Source organism: Alosa pseudoharengus, unplaced genomic scaffold, assembly GCF_046254945.1.
Source record: "Alosa pseudoharengus isolate Yale_2024_CS ecotype anadromous, Long Island Sound unplaced genomic scaffold, YU_APseudo_1.1 YU_APseudo_1.1_scf_2, whole genome shotgun sequence".
In the NCBI taxonomy this organism is placed as follows: Eukaryota; Metazoa; Chordata; class Actinopteri; order Clupeiformes; family Clupeidae; genus Alosa; species Alosa pseudoharengus.
The window spans coordinates 12,915,360-12,929,010 of NW_027468663.1; the positions used below are offsets into that span (position 1 = coordinate 12,915,360).

Here is a 13,651-nt window from a genome sequence, read left to right on the forward strand (position 1 = left end):
TTATTATTTTTTTTTTCTCATCATTGACATGGAAAAGGTTTTTACAACTTGCAGCTATGCAAACCAGTGTCAAGATGATAATGTGGTATGATGACATACATACTTACGGAGCCCCTAAGGGGACATGAGCAAAAAAAAATCTAAAGTTTAGTTTCATGTGCTCACGTGAAACTTTCATGTGCTCACCTGAAAGTTTCATGTGAAAAGGTTTTGCGTGCGCACACAAAACTTTCATGTGCTCACGTGAAACTTTCATGTGCGCACATGAAAGTTTCATGTGAGCACATGAAAGTTTCAGGTGAGCACATGAAAGTTTCACGTGAGCACATGAAACTAAACTTTAGATTTTTTTTTGCTCATGTCCCCTTAGGGGCTCCGTACATACTAGACCATATCGTTTACAATTATTTTGGATACAGCAATAAAATAAAATAAAATAAAATACAACTTTTCATTTGTTTAATAATATGTTCAGAATAAAGTTCTAACCAAATTATTTAAAACATTCCTTTAGGCCTGCTTTAAACAATGTGGAAAAAGGTTAAGATAATTTATAGCTTTGCTGTATGATAAACAATTCTTGATATGAGGCACGCACAAAAAAAAAGAGTATCCATGAAGATCATGATCATGTGAATTTATATTTCATTGCTAATTACTAATTTGGTGACTGATAATAGCAGTATTGCAATTGAAATCTTTTTAATAATGTTAGCTGAAACTTAGGAAGCACTACTGGGGCCTTGGGCCCAGATATGCATATCTCTGTGTTTTGTTTCAGGTGCAATCAGTGGTCAAAAAGGGGGAGCCTTACAGACTCTACTTTTTTTTTCTTTTGTCTATTGTTTCTTTCCCCCTTTAACTGTTTGGTTATTGTTTTTAGTCCTGGTACTCTGTGGTATGTAAACTTTTCTTCACACCCTGTGAGAAATCAAGACAGTCAGGGCCACTTTTATACATGCAATCATGTTGTTTCATTTGATTAATTTCCTTTATTGGGTTCTATTCTATTTGAGAATTGTTGAGAGACATTTCTTATGTGTTTTGGTTTTATATTCAGCTTTGCCTAAGTATTATACACATGGTAAAGAGACACAATTACTGCATTACTCTCAGTTAATTAGTTAAATGCTGTCTCTCCCTTGATGCGCATCATTGTAAATAAACTCTGTTCCTGATTTTTCATACTATTGGTCTGACTGGGTCTCTATTAAATCTATGGTATCAAAATTACCATCACTAGTCCACGTCTCTCTCTCTCTCCCTCAGTCTTTCTCTTCTCCTCCTCTCTCTCTATTTGTTACTTTTAGGTTATCATCCTCTGATCCATCCACCTTTTCAGTGCCATTAAAGACTCATGCACTCAGGTCTTCAAACCAGTGGGTATACCAACAGCACAGACACAGAGAGAGAGAGAGAGAGAGAGATAGATACAGAGAGAGAGAGACAAAGTCAATGGTGGTATTCTCCCCTCAAAGAGCTCTTTCTATGTCTGTGGTACAATGGTGTGGATGGGCTCAGTACTCCCCCAGTTTAATACATGCCTTTTGTACTGTCTGTGAAGCTTCTATTTCTTAAGGACACACAGAGTGTGTAGTGTGTGTGTGTGTGTATGTGATTAGAGTAGGCACCAGAGGATCAGAGACAGAGCTCTTCAGATGGACAGATGACACTCAAAAGAAAAGAGGAGAGGGGAGGAAGAGAAGATGAGAGGAGAAGAAGAAACAGTGAATATAAAGAAGCAAGTAGGGGAGAATCCACCCTTTCATCGATTTTTTTCCAGCAAGGCAGATCCACGTAGAATGTCAAGCATCTGCGGTCAGGGATGCAGCCTGGCTGGAGAGTGCCCTTTAGACGTCCATGTTAACGGCCATGCTGAATGAGAGACACAAATCCTTTAATGGAGAGACTGTTGGATACACCTTTGGCTACATGATAATGAGCATTAACTGAACCCCAAAATTGATCCAATTAGCGTAATGAATGGTGAATCCAGGAGATAACTCTGTGCTGTGTGTGTGTGTGTGTGTGTGGTGTGTGGTGTTTGTGTGTGTGTGTGTGTGTGTGTGTGACAGAGAGAGCATTTTGGTGTAATATCCTCCACCCACACACTTCCGGTTGAAACCACCGTGGTGATCTGTGTCAAATCAGCCAAAAGGTTGGTAATTCTACTCTATGTAATCCCCTATTGACCCAGTTCCTGGCCCCGTAAGGACATCAGAGATCCCCCACACTGGACCGTGTGTACGTTCCCTCAGATAAGAGCGACATGTGAATGACGAGCACACAATGTTCTCCATGCCAATGCCAGAGATGTTCTAGTGCTCTCTGCTCTTTCTAGAAAATAAGAGTCGATAATACCAGAGATATCACAATCTACACTGTCTTTTATATACAATGACTTCTAGAGTATCTTAAGGGCAAACTGCAGTGGGATTATTGTAAATGAGGATAGCACCGACCGACTAAAGAAATAACCTCAGGCCATAGATGGTCATGTAGGTCAGTTTTGGGGGAGAAATATAACCAGAACCCCTCTCCTTTACCTCTGCCTGTCTTGTGCTTATGTGCCTCTGCAGAATGTGAGTAATGTTAAGTTTGCTCATGATTATATGAATTAGTGAGGCATTTGGTAATGTAAAAACATTAATAAAGATAGGATAGGAAATCCTGCTCATCCAGCAACAAAATGCGTCACACTATCAGTCTTTAGATTACCATACATCTCCTTTCCTGAGCCTTGACATCAGTATCTCATAGCGCGATTCACCAGTCACTGATTTTATCTTTCCTCCTCTACTGATAGTAGACCATTACACAACTCTGTGACATGACCAAATCTTGACCTTGGCGCTCGTATCTCAGAAGATAAAAGCACCACTGACATTTATGCACCAATTATTCCACAAGTATTCACCTCTGCTGAAAGAAACAGGTTTTTTTTATCATGATCCAACTCATGCCCCAGATGCCCTCCCTGGGCTGTGCTGCTGGCGTTGAGGTCTGGGAGGGGCACTGGAGGACCCGCCGGCCTGCCTGCCTGTGCTGCCGGCTCGCTGGTGGGGCGGTGAGGGTGAGTAATGTCCGGTGTCAGCGCCCAGACAGGGACCCTTCTTAAATAATGTATCCAGCCTTTAGACCAGCTGAACTGCCTCACACACACACACACACACTCTCTAAGCCAGTGACGGAGAGAGGGAGAGAGCAGTAGAAAGAGAAGGGAGGGAGCAGGACGAAGAGAGAGTGTGTGTGTGTGTGTGTGCGCGTTTGGGTGTGTGAGAAAGAGGGAAAGTGGGAGAGAGAGAGTCATATTTCTCCTCTGCACCCTGCTGCTTTTAGACACACTGTTAATATGACCTCCTCACTGGCATGCCTCTTTGTTTGCCTATTAGGAAAATGACACAATAACCTTTAATGACAGAGGAGTCAACGCAGGGAGAAAATATCAACAGGCCAGACGCAGTAAATGTCAGTGCAGGCTATTGACACTAGCTTAGGGAGCGCCACGGAGTAGGTTGTATTCACCCCCCCCCCCTTACACCACATGAATAATACACTACCAAGAATAAACCGAGAAATTTATAAAAATGAAGCGAGTCATGCGAAGAATCCATTTGAGTCATTAGAGATACAACAAGAGAGGATTAGCAGTCAAGTAACACAGATTTAGCAGAATTAGGGAGACATGACTAATGCCAAGCACAGCTATTTACTCGGCACCATCTTTTCCCCACTGCTCACAGCCACTCACAGCTTTAAAGGTGTAGTGCCGGAATGTGGTGACACGTTGTTGATATACACTTTGGGTTCAACAGCTGACACCTTCTGAAGATCCTGTGGAGGTAAATCAATATGTCGATTGGTTGGAATGCCCATATATGGTTCTGTCCAGGCCACTTATTTTGTTTCCAACACATAGTTTAATTTCTTTTATTGACTGAATCTCTTACATTTTTTTTTACATGGCGACCTTCCGTAATCCATCCTGCCAGGGTTCATGTTGACCCATGACTGCCCATGAGCTGTGTGGTGCTCAGACTCTCACACACCTGGGGTGAAGGGATGGATGGAGGCTCATGCATATGTTCCTCTGTGGAGAGACCTAATCGATATTAATAGTAGGAGGGAACAAGTCAGTAAGTCATGAAAGAGTGAATGTTTGAGAGGGAGGGAAAGAGAGAAATCGGACGTTCCCCACAGTCCCAAACACCATCCCTTTTGAGGTCATCTGCAGACACTGGCCTTTGGGCTATTAGAGTCATTCATGACGTCCTCTATTTTCATTTAATAACGTCCAAAGTAAGCCCAGGTTCCTGTGGGATTCGGGCATATTGCGCCGCAGAGTTTACTTTCTCTTTGCTTTATTGTGGTCATTTTTTCTATTTAGTTTTTTTCCCTAAGAGAGAGAGAGGGAAAGATACATTCTAATGAGTTGCCTGAGGGGTGTGTTGTGCGTTGGTCAGGGTAACTCCTCCTGGTCTGGACAGAATTGAAGTGTGTGCGCCTATCTGCTTACTGCACTGCTGCACAAGCGTGCAAATGTGGCCTTGCATAAGGGACTGTTGACACTGCGGTGATCTGCAGAATACAGCCCCATAAATATCCAACAGGGCTAAGGCTCCAAAACGAATGGAAAGACACTGTCAACACCATCTGGTTTATTTATATGTGTATCCCACAAATACATTTGCTTTAAATGAATAAATAAACTCAAATACAAAATTGACTGAATATATTATTTTAGTCATTTGACACAATATGAATATATTATTTTAGTCATTTGACACAATATGGTAAAAATAGGTTGTTAAAGTGAGTTGGGCTAAAGTACCACTGAATGCCATTTTGATGCTCAGCCCCCCCAAACACACACACACAAATGAACAAGCATACACAAAAAATGTCCTCATGACCAAAACATATGACCCCACTAACACCTACAAATAAATCCTCACACACACTTATCGTCTCCTGGCTCATCCTCTACCCATACTCCCACCCTCTGGTATACACATGCACCCTCTACCCCCCACCACACAACACACACACACACACACACACACACACTCAGCTCCTTTGCCAGCAGTCCAGGGGAAGGGTCTCTGTCCCAACCCTTGGTACTCAGTGTAGGGGTTTGGTCTTGTGCTGGGGCAAGGAGGAAATAGACCTTCTCTATTTGCCTCTAGGAAGCCGATGGCTAAACATATCTATGCGTCTGTTCGTCAACAGAGCGAGGGTGACCGACCGCGGCATGCTCGAGACATGGCCAGGAATAGGACAGCGAGCCCTAAGAGTCTGCCACACCAACAGCAGTGGCAGCAGCACAGAACAGCTCGGCATGGCAGCAGAGACACTGTTAGTCCAGGAATCTCCAGTATTTATGGAAAATTATTACCGACCCTCGGCTTGTGACACCTAGCATTAGCCTGACTCAAGACACCAGCCTGGGAGACAGCCCCAGTCTTCCGAAATCATCTGTCGCCATGGAGATGTTTGCTGTGCCCCCACCCATTGTGTGGCAGCCAGATGAAGTCACAATGAGCAGTAACGCTGCCCGGGTATTGTGGCTCTGAGATCCATCCCTCTTCTGTCTGCTATGATCCTCATCATCATTAATGTAGTCCTACTCCTACTCCTCATCATCAACGGCAGCTTAATCTTCATCACAGATGCTTGTTTGAGCCTGTGCTGACAGGATTGTATGTGACAGGTCCTGTTTCGGGAGCCAGACCGTGAAGCACTCCCAGTGAAAGGGATCATTTTTTTTTGGGGGGGGGGGGTGTGGGGAGAATAGCTTACTCGTGAAAGTTTCCTGGATGCCTCCAAGGGCAGGGCCACAGACGAGCCACTCCGTTCTTCTGAAAAGCTGCTCAGACGGGCGCTCTTGAAGGCTCGGGCGCGCGGCTGTGACTCAGTGGCTCTGGCAAGCGCAATCATCCAGGCCGAGGCCACATCCTGACATTTATATGGATCGCCTTCAAACTGGGGTTCATTGTGCTTGCACAAGTGATCTATGTGTTGCATCATCTCCCCGGCGCATGACGCAGACGCCGGGACCTCTGAGAATCGGCTCTGGAGAAAAAGACGAGGGCCTCTCACACTCCCCCCAGCGCCAGGCCTGCGGTAATAACAAACTAGCGACATTGTCCTTCAGCCTCAGCTCTTAGCGCTGTCAGCACTCAGCTTAAAGGCCCAAACTAGATAGGCTGTGGTTTTGGCTTTTGGTCCAGAGAGGGTTTAATGGCACAATGACTGCCCTTAATTGTTTCCAAAAAGTGCTATTTCGAAGGGGCATTCTAACCGAGAGTGGAGGGCACCGAGTTTACTGGCATTCGCTGTCGAGTCTTGACTGTAGAGTGAAGAGAAGAGTGAAGTTCTGTTTAAAGTGCACTGCCTCTGAGAACCTGAGGCGAAGTCCCGATTAGGACAGGGAGTGGCAGAGGGAGGGGAGGGGGGGTTGGGGGGGGTGACCGTATCCAGAGTGAGTACACACTGGGATCCATTTCAGGCTTTTCAAAGCGCAAAAGTCCCTTCGGCTCTTTTGAGAGAGAGGAGAGGAAGACCCTCTGCCCCCAGCCCACCATCCATCTCTCTCGCGCATTCTCTCTATCACACCCCCCTGTCTGTATCTCTCTCTCTCTCTCGGGGCTATTTTAGAAGTGGGTCTCACATCAGCGGTTCAGAGGCGTCACCGATGGCTCTGCTATTAGCTTGACTTCTCGTCTGGGCCAAGGGCCGAGATTGGCTTGGCTTGGCTTGGCTGGGGGTGGGGTGGGGTGCAGGGAATGCAGACTGGGCCGTCAGCACTTCTAACGGCTGGGGTTATATGTGATCCACACCGCCCCGGGCCAGCTACAGAAATAACAGGCCCAAGAAAAGAGGGACAGAGAGAGAGAAAGAAGAGAAGAAACAAGACAAGATATGAAAATGATTTTTTTTAAAAAGGCTAGATGTGTGTGAGATTTCTTGGAAAAGGGATGTCCAAGGTTGAGAGAAAACACTGAATAATAACACTGTTTACAACACTACAAGAGAAGGTTGTAAGGTACAGAGGGGAAAAAGTCTTCAGAGGAGATGCATGTTTGTGTACAAAGGCCATCCCACAGAACACATCGCATTGTTTATTTGCGGTGGAGTTTTCCTCTACACCAAGCAAAACAAGTCACTGTCACAGCACAACACAACCCATCTTCCTTTAATAACATCTCTTTCCCTGAATTCTGAGTGGCCCTTCTGGAACATTGGAACGTGTTCCGACCGAGATGCCCCGAGGCTTTCTCAGTCCCCAGGCAATAACCTCCTCTACCAGACCGGCACAAACACATTTAGCTGACGTTAATGGACCCACTATCGACCAGAACAGACCCACTCACCTGGCTGCAGCTCACCTGCTTGATTAGTCAGAGCGTGAAAAAAAAAAAAACAGTCTGTGGTCATGCCTCACGTCCCTCACCATTATAGTACTGTACAGCACAGGACCTTAACACAATAAAGGGCGCAATGGAACATACGCTTTCACTGCACAGGTTGACCACCCCTAATTTGAATGATGGATAAAGTGCAGAGTCTTAAGTCTAAAGGCCGATGCCCACTGGCCATGACATTCGTGTCTATTTGACACTCGAGCTAGAACAATTTTCTAAACTTTGGTGTCGACACCACACATCAGACAGCGCCAGTGGGCTTTGCACTGTTGAAAGTAACTAAACTTTGCCATCACTTGATGCGCGTCAGATGCTGCCAGTGGGCATTGGCATTAACTATAGCTAATTTGATAAAGCCAAAATCAATTTTCTAATTTAACACCATAGGCAAGACCTTATATACTGCTCAAAAAAATTAAGGTAACACTTACAGTTTTCCACAATTGTTAAAACACATTTTTTTTAAACCTTCCACCCTTTTCTCCATTCTCCAACTACATTCACAGAATGTCTGACAGTTCTTGCAAAATAAAACACTCGCCTGAAAAGTTTTACTTGTGCTCAGAGCCAAACAGTGTCAGAGTACCGATCCAGTGTATGATTGAAGTGTTCCTTTAATTTTTTTGAGCAGTATAGTTTATACAAGACAACTTTTCTTGTTGATACTTGGCACCTTGTCTGTCATTTAAACGAGAGCCTTAAATGTGTGTATGTGTACTCAAAACACTATGTGTACACGAGCAAAATCACGGTGGTACCTGGATAAAATCTTCATAAAAGTGAAAGAAGAATGAGACAATGAGACATAACTTTATAGATTTATTTGAAATATCCATTATGTCTAGAAATAATGTCTTGCCAATACAGCTTGGGTCCAAACCTATTGCAAACCGTCCACATTGCAAACGTTTCAGCTGGGGTAAGGCTTTTTTATGGCCGCTTGATGCTTCCACTGATATCTGATTGGGTGGGGGTACAGGGTGGAATGCTCTGGCATGTACCTGTCTTACCACACGATGAGTCACTGTACCCTATAAACAGAAAGGGATGATCAAGACTCGATGAGTGCACAAACCATCAAACACCAGCCAGAGTTGTCTTTAGCCTAACACCGGAAAAATATTCTAACTAATGATGGAATCTTGGAGCCAGAGAGCAAGAGAAAGAGAGAGAGAGAGAGAGAGAGAAGGGGGGTTGACAACCTGTCCTGACTATCCCAAACTTATCCTCACACCTTATGTCACTAGAGGTCAAGGAGGATGTTTCTCAGTAAGTGTCCTCATCTATCAGCATGGGGTGTGTGTGTGTGAAGGGGGCTGTGACTGATCTGGCTCACCCTCCCTTCTCTGTCTCTCATCTCAATATCCTATCAATCGACCCCAGGGGAAGGCTGTCAGATCCTGGGGGGGGGGGGGGTGACATTTGTGACACACCAATGTTCCATGCGTGAGTCGTTACACAAACCAAACGTGTTTCAAAAATTGCAAAATCCACCACCAGGTGAGAGGAGGAGAGAGGTGTGTGTGTGTGTGGGTTTCAGAGTGCGGCAATGAAGGTGAGGAGCTTCGACTGACTCTCGCCTCCCCTCCAGTACTTCATCATTTTTAATTAAAACACTGACTTTAAGCCTCACAGGTAATTGCACAAGAAATGTTTTTTGTGTAATTCAAGATGACAGTTGGCGGTGGAAAACCTGAGCAGGTTGTCAGTCATCTGATTTCATGGCTGAGGTGAAAACACTAAGACACAGACAGAGTGAAAGAGAGTGTGTGTGTGTGAGAGAGAGTGTGTGTGTGAGAGAGAGAGAGTGAGAGAGAGAGAGAGAAAGAATGATTCCGTCTGTCTCGCAAACTTCCTCTTAACACCCTGCGGTCTCTGGCTAAGACTACTTTTGCCAACTCGACAACAACTCGCAAGTGACAGCACCCTTCTCAGAACAAATTGTTTTGAACATGAGCCTGTTCTCCCTTTCCTCAGAATTAGGATGGTGGCCTTTTATACTGCGTGGAAAATTCTCATAGGGATCTCACTAAATTAAAGTATGAAGAGGGTCAAGCTCTACTGATAGAATTTGAAGGTGGCAAAAAACAAACAGCAACCCGTGAAAAAGCCTTACCTCCAGATCATCTACTCTCACACTTCACCTTTTACAATATAAAAGAAAGCAAAAAAACAAAAAAAAAACAAAAAAAAAACAACAACAAAAACATATAAGGAACAGTGAGTGACTTAAAATATATACATTTTTACACATGCTATAATAAGTGTTCTTTGTGCATTCAATGCGAATTAAGGACAACAACGAGAGATGGAGTTGGATGGATCGTTCTGCATGGCCTTGTTCGCTGATCGCGGCCAGTGGCAAGTAGCACGCCTGAAAGAGGTGAGGCCAGTTTGCCACCTCACTGACACTGCGTAGAGCAAAGACTTGAGGGATTACAGTCTCCAGGTACAAAGCCCTTTAAGCAGATCACACCGTGTCTGTCTGGTGTATCAGACGCCGAGAGAAAACCAAAAGGCTTATACACATGGATGCTTACATTCAACCAGTTCCTTACAGACATGGGGGAACTGTACAAAGCCAACGCTGTCTCCGTTGCCGTCGCCATCATTACCACCACCCCCTCCACCTGATCACCTCCACCATCCCACACAGATATACACTCAAGACATGGATATTCACACGACACACTGCATTATAAAAATACATACAACAGCTGGTGAAAAAATACTGTACCATGTACACTTTTCTGAATTAACATCGTTGTGAGACCCTTAACAGCCGATTAATTGATTCTTTATGACGAACACATGGTATGTAAATAAGAGTATGTATCCATTCTGATAGATAAGGCAGAAGCTCTATTGTAATGAATGTATAAGGCATGAAATATGATATGACAGCATTGAAAGAGAGTCTGCAGAAATGTAAAGTATGTAGATGTATTGTTGTGCATCCACAGCTCTGCTACTCCTCAGTTGCGACACACACCACAGAAGCTCTGTGAGAGGATGAGAGGACGGTGTCAACCACACCAAAATGATTTAAATGCTTTCATTTTAACTGGGTGTGGATTTGCCTTTCTAGCAAGAGGAAAGGGTGAACCTCATGTGAGAACGGAGTAGTTATCCTCTAGAAACAAGAATAAAAATGAAAAACAACAAAGCAAAAAAAAAACTGTTGCATATTCTTAGAGAATGACATGAAACCCTAAAGTCCTGGTTCTTGTGATAAGGAAGATGTTGATAGATTGGCCGATGCAACTTGTTGCTTGCATTGTTGTTGTTGTGGTTGTTCACACTGGCTGAAGAGATGAGACACCCCAGGCAGCACCTGACTGCGGACCACATGTGGCCCAGATCTGAGGCAAATCTGGGCCAAGTCCACTACACAGTCTGCTACAGTCTATCTGTCACCCTTTAAAGGAGTGAGATTTTCTTTGGAAGTCCTTCCAGAATTATACCGCACAGATCTAGAATTTACGCTTACAGCTGCCATTCAGAACGGTCGCTTGAGTTCATTAAAACATCAAACGGAAGCTTCGGTTAGCAACATTCTAATCTGATATTAGAGACCTTACTCGTCAAATGCTGTGTGGTGAGAGAAAAGGGGTATTAACCTGTGGGCCTGAAACAAAAACTGCTGACTCGTACTTAGTAAAATGTTAGTAATTAAATGCACATAATTATTAATATTAAATTTTTTTAAACTTCTTGGAATTTCATTTTCTGTAAGTAGCTTTTTTTTTTATTAGTGTCTTGTTTAATCATGGAGGATGTGTGTGACTCATGTTGTTTAGTGCAATATCTCAACGTTCAGCTTCATCCAGTCAAAGAGTGGTGATAAAGTTCACGTCTAACTTCAGGGGGTGCAGGAACGGTACAGGGTTTCATTGCTGGGGCACAGAAGATAGCTTTAGGTTTCAGGTTTAAAAGCATGGCAAACAACCATGCAGGAGTGTGTCTGAACGTACAGGAGCAAGGCTTTGTGTGTGTGTGTGTGTGTGTGTGTGTGTGTGTGCGTGTGTGCAATTCTGAGAAACTGTGAAAATGATAATTCACCGTGATATTAGGTCTAGTGACAATCCCTCCAGGCTGTGTTGTGAGAGAGTGTATGTGTGTGCGTGCACAATCTTTCTCATCATGAAGTAGTGATAACATTCAGCTGCTGAATAAGCATGCACAGCCACTGCGGGGACTGGGCCAGATAACCTCCCATTTCCAGAACTGATGATGAGTGATTATTTAACACATTTATCATGCGTTCCATTATCTTGCGGGCAGAGCAAATGAAATGAGCTCGAATGCATAGAGTTAACTTCCGACGGTCACTTCTGCTGACACTTCAAAAGGAAGACAGTGCAAAGATCTTGGCCTCAAAACGGGAGCAGGACACAGACAGAGTAAATAAAAAAGTAATGCCGACGTCAAAAACAACTGACAGTTTTTCAATGCTTGTGGAGGCAAACTGTAGGCAAAGTAAGAGTGTGTAGGGTTCTATGTGGATCTATGTGTGTGCGTGTGCATATCTGAAAATGAATGTCTCTGTGTATGTATGCGTGTGTGTGTGTGTGGGTGTGTGTGTGTGCGTGTGTGTGTGTGTGGGTGTGTGTGTGTGCGTGTGTGTGTGTGGAGCAGAGGCAGCCCATTTGTTTGTGTAGTTGGGGTGAGGGGATAGAACAGTCCATGCCCTGACAGTTTGTCTTTTTCTCACCAGGGCGGAGGATCAGGAGAGAGTGCTATGCGTAGTGCTTAAAGCTGAGAGAGAGAGAGAGAGAGAGAGAGAGAGAGAGAGAGAGAGAGAGAGAGAGAGAGAGAGAGAGAGAGAAGGAGCTGCCTCAACCCCCAAGAAAAAATATGGCCGCCGGTCACAAGCCAACCAGGAGCAGGCCAGGTTAAGCAGCAGGTTAAGTGAGTACCTGCCCGAGCACGCTGTGCGCGCACACACACACACACACACACACACACATAGCCAAAGCACTGACAAAAACAAACACATGAGGAGAAAAAAAAACAACAAAATAAAACACAACTCCACGCCAATGCTCCGGCCTCCTATCTCAGTCCAGTCCACCACCTGCGGAATCTCACCCCCCAACATCTCACTCCACCTCAGAGGAGATGCCGAGAGGTGAGAGTGTGTTTCTTCGTGTCGGCGTGTGTATGAGAGAGAAATATTGTGTGCATGTGTGTGTAGGAGTGTAAGCTATGTGTGTGTGTGTGTGGGGTTGGCTATATGCGTATATTTGTACGTGTGTGTGTGTGTGTGTGTGTGTGTTAGAGTTAGAGCACGGTCCACTGAGACACCAGTAGAAGCAGCAGGAGCAGCATGAGCAGAGTGCCAGGCAGAGGAGGAGGGGGGCCGGCTCCCGTGACCCGCACCACTGGGGGACGCTTGGGGGAGGACACCCCCGGGGAGCTGCCCTGGACGACCACGCGGCCGGTCACGTCAGGGCTCTCCCGATGGCCTGGGGAGGGAGACACAGAGGGACAGAGAGAAAGAGAGAGAGAGAGAGGGAGAGAGAGATCGATTAAATCAGTCATTAAATCACAAAGCCATGGCACCACTGAAATACATGATACATGATAACAGTTTAGACATCCTGTTAGATTCACATTTCATCCACAGATTCAAAGGACAACAGAGGGAGAAAAGCAGAGAGGGAGAGAGGGAGTGAGGGACAGAGGGAGAAAAGCAGAGAGGGAGAGAGGGAGTGAGGGACAGAGGGAGACAGGTACCGACAGAAAAAGACGACAAGATGGCAACAAAGAGACTTTAATATATCTTCCTTTTATTGGATTTATTGGATTGTCTCAGAAAACACTGAGAGAGAGAGGGAGAGATGGAGGGACAGAGGGAGGGAGAAAGAGAGAGGGCAGAGAGAGAGGAAGAGGGAGAGGGAGAGAGGGCAGAGAGAGAGAGAGAGAGAGGTGATATGAGGTGATATGAGGTGATATGAGGTGATCTGCCCTGGTACAGGATTGGTTATTCAAGTTCAGACTGAAGAAGAATAACTTGATAGTTTGGTATTAAGAAATGATGCAAACACCTTTATACAGCTATTACTACAGGAAATGCATAAAGCATGTTTCCATGTTGACATTAGCTGCTATGCGTTAAGTAAGGCATAATGGACAACACAACGTTCGGGTATCAGAAGTTACACCTCGAAGTGCATTAACTTGTGATTACCGAACACTGTGGAGACCATTATCCCGCTTATACC

The 13,651-nt window shown here is 44.8% G+C and overlaps 1 protein-coding gene across 2 annotated transcripts in view; it reads right to left on the reverse strand.

The window, feature by feature from the left end:
• Positions 1–12,383: 12,383 nt before the first annotated feature.
• The window catches only part of gpc5c (glypican 5c), a 152,582-nt gene continuing 151,314 nt past the window's right edge, over positions 12,384–13,651 (reverse strand). For both annotated transcript variants that reach the window (XM_076293775.1, XM_076293774.1), the window contains one exon: positions 12,384–12,892. In XM_076293775.1, the coding sequence (XP_076149890.1) occupies positions 12,708–12,892 (185 nt within the window). In that variant the 3' untranslated portion in view covers positions 12,384–12,707. The remainder of the gene's footprint in view (positions 12,893–13,651) is intronic.